General features: G+C 38.9%; 1 protein-coding gene across 1 annotated transcript in view; it reads left to right on the top strand.

The window, feature by feature from the left end:
• uevld (UEV and lactate/malate dehyrogenase domains) overlaps positions 1–19597 on the top strand; it is a 56182-nt gene that overhangs the window by 22386 nt on the left and 14199 nt on the right. Inside the window, exons 3-7 of the mRNA XM_039736201.1 lie at positions 5909–5974; positions 8507–8670; positions 13818–13953; positions 15859–15989; positions 17528–17633. Of these exons, the coding sequence (XP_039592135.1) occupies positions 5909–5974; positions 8507–8670; positions 13818–13953; positions 15859–15989; positions 17528–17633 (603 nt within the window). The remainder of the gene's footprint in view (positions 1–5908; positions 5975–8506; positions 8671–13817; positions 13954–15858; positions 15990–17527; positions 17634–19597) is intronic.

The raw sequence follows: 19597 nt of genomic DNA, 5'->3' as shown, positions 1-19597 counted from the left end.
TTCTGACAAAGCACTGCTCCTCTATTCCAGTAGCTAAGTTGATGTTTCAATTTTTGTTTTACAATGTGTGCATAATTTGGGGTAAGATTGCAAAAATATTAGCTTCACAGTTAAGATGAGTGCCATGTCTCTAACAAAGAACCAAAAGTTGATTGTAATAATGGTAACCTTTTAGTATAATTTGTTGTTGCTCGTTCAGAAACATCTACTGATGCAGAAACATAAAGTGACAAGACAGTAAAGGACAAAAAAAAAAACAAAAAAACATGCATTGGCATCAAATATGTGAATTTCCCCTTGAGATTAATAAAGTATCTATCTATCTATCTATCTATCTATCTATCTATCTATCTATCTATCTATCTATCTATCTATCTATCTATCTATCTATCTATCTATCTATCTATCTATCTATCTATCTATCTATCTATCTATCTATCTATCTATCTATCTATCTATCTATCTATCTATCTATCTATCTATCTATCTAAGCCACGTGAAGATATTAATGTTTGAAACTCCCAATACAGAACACTCCTTTAATTGAATTATAAAATAAGAAATTGAACTAGAAAGAAAAAAAAGGAACTCAAAATGTGAATTGTGTGAACTGTCAGCAGTAAGGACACCCGAGTAAACAACCAGCAATTAGAAAACCCCGCACCTTTATTTAAACAAAGTGTCCTTAAACTTTTAAACTGGAATCTTTAATCCCATTCTAAACTCTGTGTATATTTGTATTGACTGCTATAGATTGATTTTAAATTCTTTACCGACTCAAACTTTGTGACTTTTAATTTTCATTTTTGTAGTATCTTAAACAGATTATTGATTTACTAGACCTGGCGTAATCGAATCCAGTGGACAAATGGCCAGAGAAAGGCAAACACTTATTGATTATTCTTGTAATCCTTGTTAATTCAGTGAAGTGAGGTCTTTGTTTTACCAGAGCTCTTAAAAAAGAGAAGATCAACTATTTCAGAAATGTCTGCAATTGCACAATGAGAGCAGCAACAAGCCATGGAATTAAAGAATGAGTTTAATTAACAACAAGAATCGGCGCCTGATTAAGCAGCTGGTTGGAGTGAAATTGGTTGGAGTTTGAGGCCCTGACTTAGTTGGTCTTCTGTTGGCTCCCTCACTTCACATTTCATTTCTGTTTCAGGAAAGAAATGAAGCAATTCAGAGGAACAATGAAGAAATTTCGGGGGAAAAAAATCTTAAAAGACAAGTCAAGTAAAATGAATTCAAAAGAAGTTCATCAGCAGCAAAAACAGGGCAATAAATAAGAAAAGGGTTAGAATGAAAACCTGCAGCCACTGCGGCCCTCCAGGACTGGCGTTTGAGATCCCTGGTATAGTGTAATATAGTTTAGTACAGTATAATATAAGATAAATTTTTTGTTTGCTATGCGCCTTCCCCCTCTATAATCTATCATCTAATTTAATTAACAACAAGAATCAGAGCCTAATGAAGCAAATGGTTGGGGTGAAATTGGTTGGAGTTGAGGCCCTAACTTAGTTGGTATTCTGTTGGCTCACACACTTCTTGTTTCATTTCTGTTTAAGGAAAGAACTGAAACGATTCAGAGGAACGATGACGTTACGTCATACGTTATACGTTACAAGCCTCATTGCTCAGTTCCATTTTTTTGCTGAGATCGGGTTTGCCTATCTTGACAATTCACGTTCATAAGTTCAAGTGACCTGCATATCTATCACTAGTGTTGTGACGGTCCGGGTCAGCTCCATGCTCCCTGTTCCATCTGGGAGCCTCTTGAACCTGAACAGTTGATAGTCTTGAACTGACATGAGCTGGGCAGATGAGGACGTAACACGTGCAGCAAGGGGTAGGTGCAAAAGTGTTTAAGCACTTGTATTAACAAGGATACTGAAACACCCACTCATGCTTTCATTTTCACTACCCGTCTGGACTATTGCAATGCATTGTTTTATGGCCTCCCGACTAATTATATCAATAGATTACAATATGTTCAATATTGTGCTGCTCATTTATTTACACACACTAAAAAACTCTGCTCACATCACTCCTCTCCTCTCACTTACTCACTGTACCTAAATACAGGTTAGAAATTATGGGTGGCAGAGCTTTCAGTGTGATAGCCCCTAAAATTTGGAATGCTCTTCCTCTCAGCCTTCACAAAGAAAAAATCTGTTATTCATTTCAAACTCCTGTTAAAAACACATCTCTGCAATGAGTATTATTCATTTTCTTGTATGTAATTTCTATTGTCTTGTGCTTATTGAATTGTAAAGTGTCCTTGAGTGTATGGAGGGGGATACATAAATAAAACGTATTATTATTATTATTATTATTAAAATGTCAAGATTAATCAAAATCTCCAAACTGAATTTTTCAACGATTCCAATACTTTCCCAATACTTCATATACGAGAGTAAAATCAAAACACAGCACAGCACTGCACTCAAAATTCACCATAATTTAACTAACATGTATTGCAGCATCAGTGTTCACACATATTATGGGGGGCTCCTTGTTTTAATACAATACAATGGCATCTACTTTATAAAACATCTATATCATCTTGCATATAATATTATAAAATAATCAAATATCGCTTCTTAAATAATAGTTATTGAAAAACCTGTTTGTGTGCTGTGAATCTCCATGAGGACCCCTTCAACTAAACTGTTAGCCAAATGACTCCCCTGTTGGATATTTAAAATAATCTTGAATTAGTTGAAATTAAAGATGCAGCGGGTTATCTTGTGTCTTTCTATAATTCTTCAAGCTACACATACAGTATGTTCAGTTGCTCACTTGTAGTAAGTCATGTTAATCAGTCTCGAACATGTATCCTGACAGTCCTCAGACCAAAAGGAAGCATTTTAAAATGAGTATCTAGAGCTGATGCTTGTTGACAGCGGCATTGAATGAATGGAACATAAAAGGAAAAGAACTGGCCATTATTACTGTTGCCCCTATTATAGAGCTACTTCAAGTCGGCTCACTTTTGTATCGCAGGCTGCTTGGGAAGTTCCAGCAATTGTCCGTTTGCTTTGCCAGGTGAGGGGTTTGTAGGGTTTCTTCTCTTTACATATAAAATCTGCTGTAGATTGTGTTAATTTTTTGGGCATGATGCAACTTAATCAGAAGCTTGGAGCTAAACAAAGTTTCTGGGTGACTTCGAGATAAGTGATTTCTCAATTTTGTTGTGTTACAACAATAATTAACCTCTGAGTTGCACAGCTTACATATGGCTTTGCTTTTATTCAGTTGTTCTTTACCAATGTACCGTTTGAACCCGTAGTTAGTCTACACATCTGATTTATTGTCTAATTTCATTTAAACTGGACACACCATTTCATGCGAAGTAATAAAGTACTTTTTCCGTAGAAAGCCTTAACAGGCACATTAGTGCCATCTACTGGATCGGATGCCAAAAAGGAAGATAAGCAATAATCTACATATAGTAATTGAGCAAGAAGTGGGATAGTCAGAGAGATGCAGAATGTAGACAAGAGTACAAAGAGATAAGGCGCAAGGTGAAGAGAGAGGTGGTGAAGGCTAAAGAAAAGGCATACAATGAGTTGTATGACAGGTTGGACAATAAGGAGGGAGAAAAGGATCGGTGGGCTAGACAGAGGGACTGAGCTGGGAAAGATGGAAACGTACTCACTAGCGAGGAGAGAGAGTGTGTTGAGCAGATGGAAAGAGTACTTTGAGAGGCTGATGAATGAAGAGAATAAGAGAGAAGAGGTTGGATGATGTGGAGAGAGTGAATCAGGAAGTGCAACGGATTAGCAAGGAGAAAGTAAGGACAACTATGAAGAGGATGAAAAATAGAAAGGCCGTTGGTCCAGATGACATACCTATGGAAGCATGGAGCTGTTTTGGAGAGATGGCAGTGGCGTTTTTAATCAGATTGTTTAATGGAATCATTGAAAGTGAGAGGATGCCTGAGGAGTGGAAAAGAAGTGTACTGGTGCCGATATTTAAGAATAAGGGGGATGTGCAGGACTGCAGTAAACTACAGGGGAATAAAATTGATGAGCCACAGCATGAAGTTATGGGAAAGAGTAGTGGAAGCTAGGTTAAGAAGTGAGGTGATGATTAATGAGCAGCAGGATGGTTTCATGCAAAGAAAGAGCACCACAGATGTGATGTTTGCTCTGATGATGTTGATGGAGAAGTTTACAGAAGGCCAAAAGAAGTTGCATTGCGTCTTTGTGGACCTGGAGAAAGCCTATGACAGGGTGCCACGAGAGGAGCTGTGGTATTGTATGAGGAAGTCGGGAGTGGCAGAGAATTACATAAGAGATGTACAGGATATGTACGAGGGAAGTGTGACAGTGGTGAGGTCTGCGGTAGGAGTGACGGATGCATTCAAGTTGGAGGTGGGATTACTTTGGGGATCGGCTCTGAGCCCTTTCTTATTTGCAATGGTGATGGACAGGTTGAAAGACGAGATTAGACAGGAGTCCCCGTGGACTGTGATGTTTGCTGATGACATTGTCATCTGTAGCAATAGTAGGGAGCAGGTTAAGGAGACACTGGAGAGGTGGAGATATGCTCTAGAGAGAAGAGGAATGAAGGTCGGTAGGAGCAAGACAGAATACATGTCTGCGAATGAGAGGGAGGTCAGTGAAATGATGAGGATGCAGGGAGTAGAGTTGGTGAAGGTGGATGAGTTTAAATACTTTGAATCAGCAGTACAGGGTAATGGGGATTGTGGAAGAGAAGTGAAAAAGAGAGTGCAGGTAGGGTGGAATGGGTGGAGAAGAGTGTCAGGAGTAATTTCTGACAGACGGGTATCAGCAAGAGTGAAAGGGAATGTCTACAGGATGGTAGTGAGACCAGCTATGTTATATGGGCTGAAGACAGTGGCACTGACCAGAAAGCAGGAGACAGAGCTGGAAGTGGCAGAGTTAAAGATGCTAAGATTTTCATTGGGCGTGACGAGGATGAACAGGATTAGAAATGAGGACATTAGAGGGTCAGCTCAAGTTGGATGTTTGGGAGACAAAGTCAGAGAGGCGAGATTGCGTTGGTTTGGACATGTGCAGAGGAGAGATGAGGGGTATATTGGGAGAAGGATGCTAAGGATAGAGCTGCCAGGGAAGAGGAACAGAGGAAGTCCTAAACGAAGGTTTATGGATGTGGTGAGAGAGGACATGCAGGTGATGGGTGTAACAGAAAAAGATGCAGAGGACAGAAAGATATGGAAAAAGATGATCCGCTGTGGCCACCCCTAACGGGAGCAGCCGAAAGAAGAAGAAGAGTAATTGAGCAGGATAGAGATTCATGATATCAATCTTGAGACTTTAAGAATTGCTTAAACATAAAATAACGGTTAATCTGAAAAACAATATTTTTTACCTAGGTGTACTGGTAAAAGATAGATGAAATGTTTAAAATTTAAGTCAGTTAAAACAATCAAAGGAACAAAGTATGCTCCATTTGCAACAGTAATTCATTATGACTGAAGAGAGTGGCTGGAACAAAACCCTGATGATACTACAGCCCCACAAGATTGAAGTTTGACACGCCATGATCTGCACTGTAAATGAAAATGCAGTTAAACTGGCTCTCTGATCTAGGGCCATATTGATACGTATGTCATGACTGGAAACCGGATGCATTATTTGGCTTTCAGTGTAAAATGATAAGCTGGTTTCATGTTACGTCATGTTGTTAGCACACTCTTTCAGTGAAACTCTTACATTTTTGTTTCATTTTCTTTTATTACTGGCATTTCCTTGTCTTATATACCAACAAGGAAAGGAAAGTGCACTATATTGAAGAATCTATTTGATCTTGATTTTTCTGCATCCCTGGAGGTTCCTGAATTTGTATGAATGCCATTTTTCACTGTCACCATTTCAGGTTTTCAAAAAGTTAAACAGATTTTGTCTCTCTTTTTCAGCATTTAATGACACTTCCCAGAAGGACTTACTGAAGCTGACTGGCACCATTCCAGTGAACTACCAAGGTATGGTACTTCTTGTTATTAAGTGGAATGTGAAACTAGAGCTTCTTATAATACAATACAACACAATACAATTTATTTTTGTGTAGCCCAAAATCACACAAGAAGTGCCACAATGGGCTTTAACAGGCCCTGCCTCTTGACAGCCCCCCAGCCTTGATTCTTTAAGAAGACAAGGAAAAACTCCCCAAAAAAAAAAACTCTTGTAGGAAAAAAAAAAATGGAAGAAACCTTGGGAAAGGCAGCTCAAAGAGAGAGACCCCTTTTGCAGGTAGGCTGGGCATGCAGTGGGGGTCAATACAATACGTTACAATCCAAAGAAGGGGGTCAGTACAATACAGTACAAAGAAGGGGGCCAATACAAGCTAGCTTGTAGATAGTTTCTTCAATATAATTAGTTTGTTTTAGGGATGACAATAGGCTGAACAGGCAATGTCTCATTGTTATCTGTGCCCTTTCAGTTACTGTATTAAGATGATATTTCCTAATTTTTTTTTTGCAGAGTAGTGACTAATTGTTAAAAATGTTTTACACTTCCAAATAAATTTTTTTAGCACATAAAATCTTTTTATTAGATTAAAATATTAATTACAGTATGCAACATACTGTGTTTCACAATATTACAAAGTTGATTGGACTGGCATTTAAATATATACGAGAGGGAGTCCATCTAAAGTTAGAAAATGGGGTCTATTAGAAAGTTGAACGAACTTTCCACAAATCTGATGATGTCGTTTCTCAATGTCGTCTCCACCCTTTTCAATGCACTTGCCCCACCTGCCTGGAAGTACAAGCACAATAAAAGGTTTTGTCTTATTCTCGCAGCTCTGAGGACTCCACCAATCACATCTGACTTTAGCTCATTACCCATAATTCCATTAGGCTACACCATGGCCAAAGACTACAATCAATCACTTGAAAATGGAGAGATGACTACATTAAGTCATCAGGTTTCGTCTTTGAAGTCTATAGCATGAAATGAATTAGTAAACCTGTAAGTGCACCCCTTCCTGTGTGAGTGACAACACTTCCAAATTAATAAATTCTGAATTTGAAGTGGTGGCTCTGAAGCTGAGGATCTGCCCTGGTATCTGGAAGGTTGGGAGCAAAAGGGTTCCTACTCCAGTGGGCCCTTGAGCTAGGCCCACAAACTGAAAACTGCTCCAGGGGGCGCTGTACAATGGATGATCCCGCACTCTGACATCCAAAGGTCATGCAAAAATGCAGTTTCTTTTTGAGGATTAATAGAGTATATTACATAAAACAATATCAAATCTACAAAAAAATAAGTAGTGCACACAACACGTAATTAAGAGATTTGTAGGCAAAGCTTATACAGGGTGGCGCAGGGAAACGAGAAATTTTGGAACTAGTTGTTGGCGACCCTGGGGTGTCGGCAGTTGTTTGGGACCAATCCAACCTCGTTTAGAACCCCTTGCTGTTAGTTATAATGGAGCAGTGGAGTGGGGGGCAACGAGCGTTCACTGTGAAAGCTTTTTATAAGAATGGTGATAGCGTGACTGCTATGCAAAGGGAATTTTGGCGTCATTACCAGTTAGGACGTCATGATCGTGTCCCGTCTGCTTATGTGATTACAACATGGATGCGTAATGTTGAAAAAACTGGTTCAGCCTTAAAAATGAAGTCCCCAGGTGGAGCCACATCACATACTGCCCGACAATCGATGTCAGCGATTCGACAATCATTTGGAAGGCGCGTCATTTCACGCAATGGTGACACTCCTTGGCCTCCAAGATCCCCAGATCTCACTATTTGTGATTTTTGTCTGTGGGGACATCTTAAAAGCCAAGTGTTCTGCACACGTCCTGCAACCATTGCTGAACTGAAAAGGACGATCGAAGAGGAAATCTCTTGACATGTTACTTGAGAAATGCAGAATTTCCACAACAGGCTGTCAGAATGTCTATGGAGAAATGGACAACACCTTCATGATGTTTGCTTCAAAACATAAAATGAATATCGATTTATCATCATTAATTGCATAAGCTGTACCATACAGGAGTCAGAAGTGAGGACATCAGTAAGGAACAGGAGGTGAAGTCATCACGGTAGGACTGTAAGCGGTGCGGAAGTGCATTGGGTTTTGTTGTCGGGAGGTCGACTTTGGAACGTCCTTTTATGCATTTTTGGATCTCGGATCTTTGGGTTTTCTGGGAAGGAAGAGAGAAAGGAATTAATACGCAGTCCTGTACTCCCATCCCGCATCTTTTTGCGCTGTGTCGGGCCCCCCTAATTGCGTGTGTGACACAATGGAAAGAACTTACTCCGTACGACCAGGCCTTCTAAAATGTTTTGCTGTTATTGGTTTCTGCTGCTCAGTAGTCTTATATGATGGTCCCCAGGAATTAAGTTTATAATGACAGGGTTTGCTATCTAAGTATCTGTAAGGAGGCCTCACTTGGCATTAGTTGCTGTAGGTAGAGTTTTGCCAAGCCTTGGTGCTAACACATGTGCACTGACAGGATATGAAGAACACACTAGTAACTATGTTGACTGTTTCTTATGCTTACTTAGGCCGGTCTTACAACATACCAATTCAGCTATGGCTGCTGGACTCGTATCCTTTCACGCCACCTATATGTTTTCTAATGCCAACGCCAGAAATGGTCATATGGGAAGGAAAGCATGTGGATTCTCAAGGGCGGATATACCTTCCTTACTTGAAGGACTGGAACTATGTAAGTCAGCTTTACTTGTTTTTTTTTTCCTGATTTTGTTATAGACTTCAATAATGTAGGTTTGAACCAATAGGCTTGCATAATTTGCCCTTGTCTGTGTTTTTTTTATTTTTTCTTTGTTGTTCAGTTTTCGTTAAGCATCCCAGTAACACCTGAGTTAGATTAAGTGGCAATTTCACCCAGTGTGGGCGCTTGCATGAGTTTGTGATTAACTGTTTCTTCCTTCAAGGTTAGTTCACAACTTCTGCCAGTTGCTGCTGGGATTGGCTGCTGATCACCACAACCCTAAACTTAATTTAAGTAGTTTGATTAACTGTAGTGTTTAGTTTTTCTTATAGAGCGAGAAAGCAAGCAAAATTACCCCTTTTATTGGCTAACTAAAAAGATTATAATATTCAAACTTTCGAGGCAACTCGGGGCCCCTTCTTCAGGCAAAATGTCAAGAAGGGGTCTGAGTTGCCTTTGAAAGCCTACATATTGTCATCTTTTTAGTTAGCCAATAAAAGGGGTAATTTTGCTTGACCTCTCACTATTTTAATGGATAACACAGTACAACACCCTAGTACTAATAGATAAAGAAATAGATTGAACTGCATTTGGCCCTGTTATGGTGTATAAAATCTACACATATTTCTCTATACTTTTATTATTAATTTTTGCTCAATCCCAATAAGATGAATTCAGATGGACACTTGTATAGGCAATATAATAAAAAAGGCATATCCTCTTTCCTTACACCTCACTTTTATAACAGTTGTGCACAGCGTAGTGCTAAAATGGTTTTACAGCCAGGGAAAGGAAGACTGAGCTGATACCTCAGGCTATTGATTACTTTATGAATGAACATCTTGGGCAACAATTTGGTTTACAGTCTGGGAAAGAATAGATAAAGAGTTTGAGCAAAATTCATCCATCATATTGACAACCAGCCAGACAGGTGCATGCATCAATCATGTGTTTATAATAAGTATGCCTCATTTGAAATCAACGTCAGAAGAAGAGAAATGGCGACGATGAAAGAGTGACGTCAGAGAAGAAAACAAAGAGACGTATGACCAGTTTTCATCTGATCATCAGTTAACAGCATTTTCATGAACATCGATTGCTAAATCAAATGCCGCCTGGGACATTCATCCTTGACATCACTGATTCCTTGTCATCTGTACTTTTTTCATACGCTTTTTCTAAAAACTATATATATCCAGACTTTTCTATCAGTACCTATTTTCTATTATTCTTTGTTCCAGTGGTGGTATTATTATTTCTGTAATAAATACCATGCTGCTTTTAAGTTTCTATGCTTTGTCTTAATGTCTAGGGAGTGATAACGTAGTAAGGTAGATTTCTTTGAGCACCTGGTGCAGCCGAAGGTTTGCCATTGCCTCTGTGCTGCGAGATTTATTAAGGCGGCGAGTGAGAGCTCCACTCAGTAGTAGGGAACAGTACGTAAAGTAAGGTATTCTTGGCTGATAAATGGCCTATAGTCAAGAGTGCTGAGCCTTTGTATGTTTAAATGTGTTCTTGTAGACCAAAAGTAATGTTTAGGTCTGAGATATCATTAAAGCATCATATGTTGTTCGTGCCAATAATAAGTAAATCTCTTGAAGTGCTGAGTGACAGGGTGTGTTATTCCTAAAGCACTTGTGTGGTTTAAAGTGCTAAAGGTTAATCAGTGTGTGTGTGTGTGTCATTCATGGGGCACTGTTGTGGTTAGGGTCCATGTGTATGCGTATTGCTATGTATGTGTGTGATAATCTTAAAGTGCAGCAGTAGACCAACCCGATAACGACCTTGACGAGTACACTTAGCCTTGAGAAAACAGGTAAAGGGTAAGTAGATGAAAATACTACGATAATACAGTCCCCAGTGGAAAATCTGGCTTATTACAGAAGTTTCTTAAGTAAAAAAATGCATAAATACTGTAGATAGATAGATAGATAATCTTCTTCTTGCTGCTCTCATCAGGGGTTGCCACAGTGGATCATCTTTTTCCAGATAGACAGATAAATAAATACCCAATATACAGTATGTTCTGAAGACACAGCAGAATAACTAACAAGAAAGAAAGAAAACTTGTCACAATGAGCCATTATGTAGGCCATTGGTATTGTTGTTCAGATAAATAAAGGCCATGTTAAGCTGCTTTATAGTTGAACGTAATGAACACACATTCCCAATCCCTACAGCATACAATTCTTTAAAACAAGAAATAAATTGGCTTGATGAGAAAATGGAGCATCTGCTCGATTCATTATTTATTATATCTATAACTAGGCTTGTAGAAATCTCTATGCAGGGGCCTGACAGCTGAAATGAAATTTATGGGGGATTTTTTTCTTCCAACATCCCACTGACTGGAGTTTTTATTTTCCTGTCCTTTCTGGCCATCTGGACATAATTTTTGTTATTAAGATGGACATTATGATTCTTTATTGCTGTAGATAGTTGTTCTTTATATGTAGTTTTGCTATCTTTTGTAACTCTGTCTATCAGTTAGTACTGTGCAGCACTTTGAGCTACTTTCAGGTGTGAAGGTGTGCTATAGAAATGCATGTTGTTGTTCTGAATGCTTCCTCGTTAAAAAAAATGTTAATTTGCTTCAAATAAATAAGGAATGCCATAATGAATGAAAACTGATTTTATTTAACAATATGGTAGCCTGCATGTGCTTAGTACATTTTACTCTTAATACTGTTATTTTTAAGAGATTCCTTTTTTTTTGTTTACTATAAAAAAAAAAAAACCACAGCCATTGTTTATTATTGTGTAGTTTGTAGATGCTGTTACATACAGTAAGGCAGTATAGTACACTCAATCAACTGTACATCAAGCCATCTTTTATTTTATTGAGCTCTTTTTTCCTGAATGGATTTAGAATTAGAATCACTTTTATTTGCCAGTACTTAATGTACAGGAATTTAACTTGGCAGATTTGGAGCTGCTTATAACAGGACATAACGGCACATACAAATCACATAAATTAAATAAGTTAAACATCATACATTGTACTGAGTTGCAGATTCATGAAATTATAAAGAAGATGTGAAGGCATGTATGTGTATGGACAGGAACATATATACATGTACATACTGTAGATTGTGGCGGATGGCCGGGACCCTTGCCTGGCTGGGGCACCTCAACAGTGGAAGGACCGGGGTAGAGAACACCAAGGGTCTCTAATTATTTAATTAAAACACTACGCATTCTCCAGATACTGAGGACGACCTCCTGCCTCAGGACCTCAATTTCTAATTATACTGACTGTGTACTACGGATTCCGAGGGGTGCCAGCTATGTAACTGAAGTAATTTGCTTTGCAGAAAAATGTGGAACTTCTCACTACCATTAATGCTAGCAAGAAAGAATAGACATCGCCATCGGGTGCAGCATTCTGAAGTCAGCTTTGTCAACTGTATGTGCCAAAGACCGCACAGTTTTCCAGTTCCGTTATAATGAAATCACCATTATAACAAATTACTTTTTCGTTCTAACGGAAATTGACTTGTATACACTTAGGTAAAGCTAATACTGTACTTCCAGACCTGTGAAATAGTATACACTTTTTTCAGTTCTATAGCGTTGCAAAAAAATTTTAAGATCTATTAATCCTCATTATGTCATAAAATTAAACACCTTTAATCTTGAGCCAAATCATATTTTGAATGAGTTTGTGAGGCTGTGATGTTCAAATATTCTGTTTATGTCCTGCCTTGTGCCCACTGCTGCCGAGATGAGCTTCAACGTTTTCTGACCAAGCACTGGGAAGATTTTATTAAGAGCATAGAAAGAAGCATACATGCCATATGTATTTTATTATCCGATTACTGCTAGTTCAAGAGGTTATTTATCCCGGTCCCTTATTGCAGTCAACATAAAAAGGGGTTTTAGTAGCACACTCATGCTCCTGTTTGCTAACTGACCTTCAGTACCTAAATTTATTTGTAGTCAGTAGTACTAGGGTGTTGTCCCATGTTAGCCATTATGAATGTAGCGACAAGACAAGTAAAATGACCCCTTTTATTGGCTAACTAAAAAGATTACAATATGCAAGCATTTGAGGCAACTCAGGCCCCTTCTTCAGGCAAGATGTAATCATAATAATATTACATCTTGTACATATCATCATACATATTATATTACACCAGTAATGGTGCACAGCACGATAACATGCAGTGAATACGCTTGACTTGAGTATTCCTAGTTTTCATCCTCTTTCCCTGTTCATTTATCATTCGTTGGCTCAGAGGTTGATGCGCTTGCTGCTTCCTCAGCAGCTCTTTTCTCCACCCTAGCGGCCTGCTTCTTCTCTTCTTTCGTCCGCATCTTTTCACGTTAAAACTGATTAAGTCAGTGTTTGTGTTTTAGTTAATTAGTACGTTTTCTTTGATTTTTCACTTAAGGTGGCACATAAGTCTTCAATCTGCCTCAAGAATGATTTAAGATATAAAAAGGTAGGGGAAGTGATGGCGAAGGTGGTAGGGATGAGAACGGTGCCTGTATGCATGCGCCACACTGCCGCCCTACTGGCCCCTGCCGAGAGTTGATTCTACAATAAAGTAAAATAAAAATAAAAAGAAGAATAACCTTAGAGGTCAATCATCACCCGAAAGTGGACAGTAGAGGTCACGTAGTATATGTGTGCCAAATTTCAGGTAGGTCAATAGGTCAAACGATTTGCGATCTACAGGTGATTTAAAATCCTGGACAGACAAACGAACAGCCATGGTAGCGTATTATACAAGAAGATAAAATAAAATAAAAAGAGTAATAAAAGTCATCACCCCGAAAGCGGATAGTAGTCGTCACGCAGTATATGTGTACCAAATTTCAGGTCAGTAGTTTAAACAGTTAATTTAAAATCCTGGACAGCCACGGTAGCGCATTATACATAAAGATTACATGTAATAATAATAATAATAATAATATTACGTCTTGCCTGAAAAAGGGGCTTGAGTTACCTTGAAAGCTTGCATATTGTAATCTTTTTTAGTTAGCCAATAAAAGGGGTCATTTTACTTGATTTGTAGTCAGTTTTAATTTGTTGTAAATGTGTAGCTCATACTTTTTGATAGTAGTAAAATATTTTATTATATTAATAATTGCTTCTATTATTTTATATCATTTCCTGTTTTTTCTTAAACCTTTAGCCTAAATCAACAATTATCGGACTTATAAGTGAAATGATTCAAAAATTTGAAGAGGATCCTCCTCTTCGTTCGAAATCTGCAAAAGATGACCAGGATGCTGCGAAGATTCAGACTGTTTTGTCAAAAATTTCTGGAGGTATGAATTTCAGGTGAAAAACGCTGCGTTTTGCCTTTTATTGAAGTACTAGCAAAATACCCGCGCTTCGCAGCGGCGAAGTACAGCCTTAAAATTTTTATTAAGAAGAAAATTAAACCTTTTAAACTGAGGGAAAATATACCAATAATTATTTGTTAAGGTTCTCTTTGTATACCAAATTGTGAGTTCGGCCCTCCGGTGCGCTGAGCTTACTCTTGAGCATGCAACGTACAGTTGGCCATGTGAACAGTAATCTTGTTTCAAATCTCACAGCTTGGATTGCTGCTGTCATAATCGGTTTGAGTTTCATGGTTTGTTTCAATTATGACCGCATTTGCAGGACTTGTGTTGAAGTGACATTCGGCATCTGTCAAGCGTTGTATGTATACAACCGGTTTCATCGATAACTTCACATCCAGCTTTTGAGAGTTTAAACATCCATAAACATCAAAGTGTCCACTACTGAAATCGTCACCTGTGAATCTAAGATGTTTAAGTGGCATTGGCAGTTGTCAAAAGGTGTAAAATATTTGGCCATTTCGGTACACTTGAAAGCGACAACTGAACAGTTCACTGGCAGCCATCAACTCACATGCAGATGCATAGGTGAAGGGCTTAAGCATTTCACTCTTCTAGTGCTCCTGTGTAGAATAATTATCTCCTGTACCGTCATCAGTCCACACCTTGAACCTGTCCCAGTCATTCAATACATAAGACACAATGTTCCTCCGGATATCAAGAGTGAGCCTGATATGGCCGTGCAATATGTAACAAAGAGAATGTAAAAGGCAGGTGCCATCTCCGGACATGGAAACCACTCGGTAAGTGACAGTTCTTTGATCGATGGTGATCACCTCGATAGACATGTTAATGGGGGTAAGGTTGGAATGATAAAGGAAATGGGTACCTGAACAATGTAAAGTAAGTCTAAAATACCTACACAATAACTATAATCGTAATAAATGAACAATAAAACAGCGGAAAAGCCGTGGATTAAATAAAAAAGCTGTAGTTATCAGCAGTGAGACGTGAATCCCGTGGTGAAGCAAGGAAGGGAATGTAGAGACTGGAGCGATGGACGGCCTTATATAGGCAGGCAGCCAACAACGTGGGAGGCATTGGGATGGGGGACCCAACGCCGCCTCACACAGTGACTGAGCTGCAGGCTATGGATGTATATATGTACGTAAGTAGGATTCAGTTAGCGTTGGGAACCCGCGTACCAAATTTCTTGAAGATGGGCCCATAAGTAACAAAGACCGTTGAAAAGTTCAATTTGGCTGCCGACAGTGGCATCATACCACTGAAATAAGTACGTACATTGGTTTCGGTTAGCGCAGGGAAGCCGCCTACCAAATTTCGTGAAGATGGGGCCATGAATAAGAAAGTTCAACATGGCGGACGTTGTTGACCGTTATGACCGTTACGCTTAGAATTTCGAAATGAAACCTGCTTAACTTTTGTAAGTAAGCTGTAAGGAAAGAGCCTGCCAAATTTCAGCCTTCTACCTACACGGGAAGTTGAAGAATTAGTGATGTTGGAAAGTTCAATATGGAGGCTGACAGTGGCGTCATACCACCGAAATAAGTACGTACATCAGTTTTGGTTAGCGCAGGGAAGCCGCCTACCAATTTCGTGAAGATGAGGCCATAAATGAGAAAGAAAAACATGGCGGACGTTGTCGACCGTTATTACCGTTACGTGTAGAATTTCAAAATGAAACCTGCTTAACTTTTGTAAGTAAGCTGTATGGAATAAGCCTGCCAAATTTCAGCTTTCTGCCTACACGGGAAGTTGGAGAGTGAGGGAGGGAGGGCTTTGCCTTTTATTAGTATAGATTTGCCCCCTGAGACTGTAAAATGCTTACAGATATACAAATTAAAATCCTTTATTTCTTCTTTGCAGGTGTGTCTAATATAAACCTGCACTCACCGACAAAAGTGAATGAGCAGAAAACCAACCAACCACTCAGAAAAGTCACGGTGATTGGAGCTGGGGATTTGAGCATTGCATGTGTCACAAGTATTTTGGCAAAGGTGAGTTATTAAACACTTAAGGACAGTCGGAAATGAAGTTTAGTGTTAATAATGCAGTGCTGACAACTTTGAGCGTCATATCACGTTAGTGAACAAGCAGTATAAAAATTTTGTAAGAATTTTCAGTGACTGTGTTCAACAATATTGTCATTCACAGTATTTTGATATGAAACATCTTACTCATTTATAAATTCCTTATGTTTGTCCGTTTCTGCCCGTCCATGCTTAATATAAACAACAATTGCCATAACTTCTATATCCCTCCACAACAATAGAGACGTATCCGTGTTTCTGAAAGAGTTTTGGTCTTAGGCTTATCTACAAGTCTTCAGTTCTTCAATGTGACCAATTTTCGACTGTGGTATTTGACTGTTTATTTGTTTCATTCTTTATTATTGACCAAAACTGCAATATGACACTACCATTTTACACCTCCTGTTTCCTTCACTTCAATGTAAGCCTCCTGATAAAATGAAAAAGCACATAACAGCCTAGTGGCAACCAGCAGAAACAGTCTCACCAGCCGACATACTCGCACCAATGCATAGAAGCAGAAACATCGACATCAAACCAGACTAACCAAAACAGGCAAGATGCCTTAGAATAACAAAGACAATGTATGACAAACCACTGTGAATGAAAAACGAATTACACACACAACCTTTCTGAAGAGCAGTGGCAAACTGCCAGACAACAAGAAACATTACGACAGAAAAACTAGAGGGATTCCATTACACTGACAACTCAAAACAAGATATTCCTTTTATATTGTGGCGTAGGCGATTCACCATTCGTTTAGCATATTGTACAACTATCAAAAAGTTACAACGACAAACGTTTAATAACATTGGAGTTTATTCTCCAGGCCCTGTTTTTACCCATGGCCAGTTATACTCTACATTTTCCAGGGTTACATCAAAACCCAGGTTAAACGTACAGGTACGTGCGGGTTACACACAGGAGGAATATTTTCGCTGAAAATAATGTTTATGCAGCAAATTTTGTTTTCCAACAATTATTGTAGACTTCGGTATACTACATTACCTGACGGCCACACTTCGCACATACATACTGACTTATATGCGCCCTGCATTTCCCATCTTATCCAATATGTGCTGTTCACCTGTTCATGTTACACTTTGCATTGTAAATATTCCTGCTGTTGTGACTATAATAACATCCCATACTAATCATGTGACTATTCTAATATGAAGTCACTACTTATTAAAATAGTCTGCTTTCTTACTGTAACGTGTGATGTTCTTCTCTCCATCCTTATCATTTCATTAATGCTTTTATTATTGCAAAATTTTCGCAAGCACAATTTGCTAGTATATTATTAAGGTGTCATCCATCAATTCACAAATGTATCCTCACATTTGTTGACATCACTAAGCAGCCTTCTGTCTTTACTAGAAATAAGTTGACAAAAGAAATGAGTGGGTCATAGGGTGCTGCTCAGTAGGGTATAAAAGGATTAACTTGGGTCAATGCAGAGACATGAAAGATGTTTATTCATTTATTTATTTATTTCACAGGGGCAAGTGGATAAACTAATATTTATTGATACCCCAGAAAGCAGCAACAAAGGAGGAACATCAGATTTAGAGATGTTCTTGTCACCAAAAGTGGAGATTTGCACTGGTAAGGTTTCTTTTCCATCTCTTTCTTATAAATCTGCTGACTTCATTTTTTCACATTTAGACCATTGCCCTGTTGACACCATATGGTCAAATGATACTGTTTTTATTTTTTTAACTTGAATAATAATAATAATAATACATTTTATTTATATAGCGCCTTTCCCATGCTCAAGGCACTTCACAGAGTTTAAGAAAGAATGGCAGGGTATACAGTATATAGCATTGTACAAACCAGATAAATAAATAAAGAAGATTAAGGCAGTAAATTCAGAGAAAAAAAGCCTAACAGACAACATAATTGATGGTCCAGCACACACACACACACACACACACACACACACACACACAGGTTACATGAGCATCTTGACATGGAGGTAAACTGAAAGAAGGGTAATAAAGTCAAGTAGAGCTAAAAGCCTTCCTGAACAGATGAGTTTTGAGTTGTTTTTTAAAAGAATTCATGGAGTCAGCTGACCTGATTAATTTCGGTAGGTCATTCCAGAGTCTGGGCACTCGCTATACAGCTGAAGGCCCTGCTGTCACCCATGGAGTGTAGATTAGTGTGGGGCACAACAAGATTGCCAGAATCGGAGGACCTCAGTGGGCGGACAGGCACATAGTGATGGAGAAGGTCATTGATGTAGTTTGGCGCAAGGTTGTTTAAGGCTTTGTAGGTTATTAGTAGGATTTTATATTCGATTCTGTAAGACACGGGGAGCCAATGATTGGTGTTATGTGCTCGCTGCTGCTGGTTCATGTAAGGACTCTTGCAGCCGAGTTTTGAATAAGCTGGAGCTGTGATACAAGATTAGAAGGGGCACCTGCCAGTACGGAATTACAATAATGTGATGTGATAAAAGCATGGACAAGTTTCTTCAGCGTTAGAAAAGGAGAGGAAGGAGCGAACACATGATATGTTACGGAGGTGAAAGTAAGAAAGTTTCTTAATGTGGGTTATGTTGGCGGAATAAGAAAGGGAGGAATCAAAAATGACACCAAGATTCTTTGCTGCGGAGGCAGGTCTGATGAGATCACCGCCAAGATGGACTGGGAAGGAGCTCATTTTATTAAGTTGCACTTTAGTCCCAATTTGTAGGAGTTCAGTTTTGTTGCAATTTAATTTTAAAGAGTTCTGGTCCATCCAGGTATTAATTTCACTGAGGCAGGTTGTGAGCTGAGAACCTCTGATGAAGTTACACTTTTAAAATTGAAATAAACTTTAGTATCATCTGCATAAAAATGATAACCCAGTCCAAAGCTACGAATAATATAGCCAAGGGGAATCATATAAATACAGAAAAGCAGAGGACCAAGGACTGAGCCCTGAGGAACTCCTTGTGTGACTGGCACTGAAATGGTGCTAAAGAAAAGGATTACAGTCCGTTGACAACATACCTCCTTCCTGATATCCTATTTTCTTTGTCACAATGAATGGCTTCAAGTCTTTAGACAAAATATAATATTATGTAGATAAAGCTGAGTCGAGAAGATGAACCGCTGTGGCAACCCCTAACAGGAGCAGCTGAGAGGAGGAGAAGATAAAGTCGAGTCCTACGGTGGGGGAAATAAGTATTTGATCTCTTCCTGAATTTGTAAGTTTGCTCACTTACAAAGAAATGAACAGTCTCTAATTTTTCTGGTAGTTTGCCCGTCTTATAGTTTGCCAGTGAATATCCGGGCCTGTACATGTGCCTTCTTGAGCAGGGGGACCTTGTGGGAGCTGTACGATTTCAATCCATTATGGAGTAGTGTGTTACCAACAATGTTCTTGGTGACTGTGGTGGTCCCAACTGCCTTCAGGTCATTAACAAGCTCCTCCAGTGTAGTTTTGGGCTGACCCCTAAACTTTTCTCATAATCATCCTCACCCCATGAGGCAAGATCTTGTGTGGAGCTCCAGACCAAGGGCGACTGATGGTCATTTTATATTTCTTTCGTTTCTGAATAATCGTACCAACAATTTTCA

Source organism: Polypterus senegalus, chromosome 1, assembly GCF_016835505.1.
Source record: "Polypterus senegalus isolate Bchr_013 chromosome 1, ASM1683550v1, whole genome shotgun sequence".
Lineage (NCBI taxonomy): Eukaryota > Metazoa > Chordata > Cladistia > Polypteriformes > Polypteridae > Polypterus > Polypterus senegalus.
This window is presented reverse-complemented; position numbering and strand designations above follow the sequence as displayed.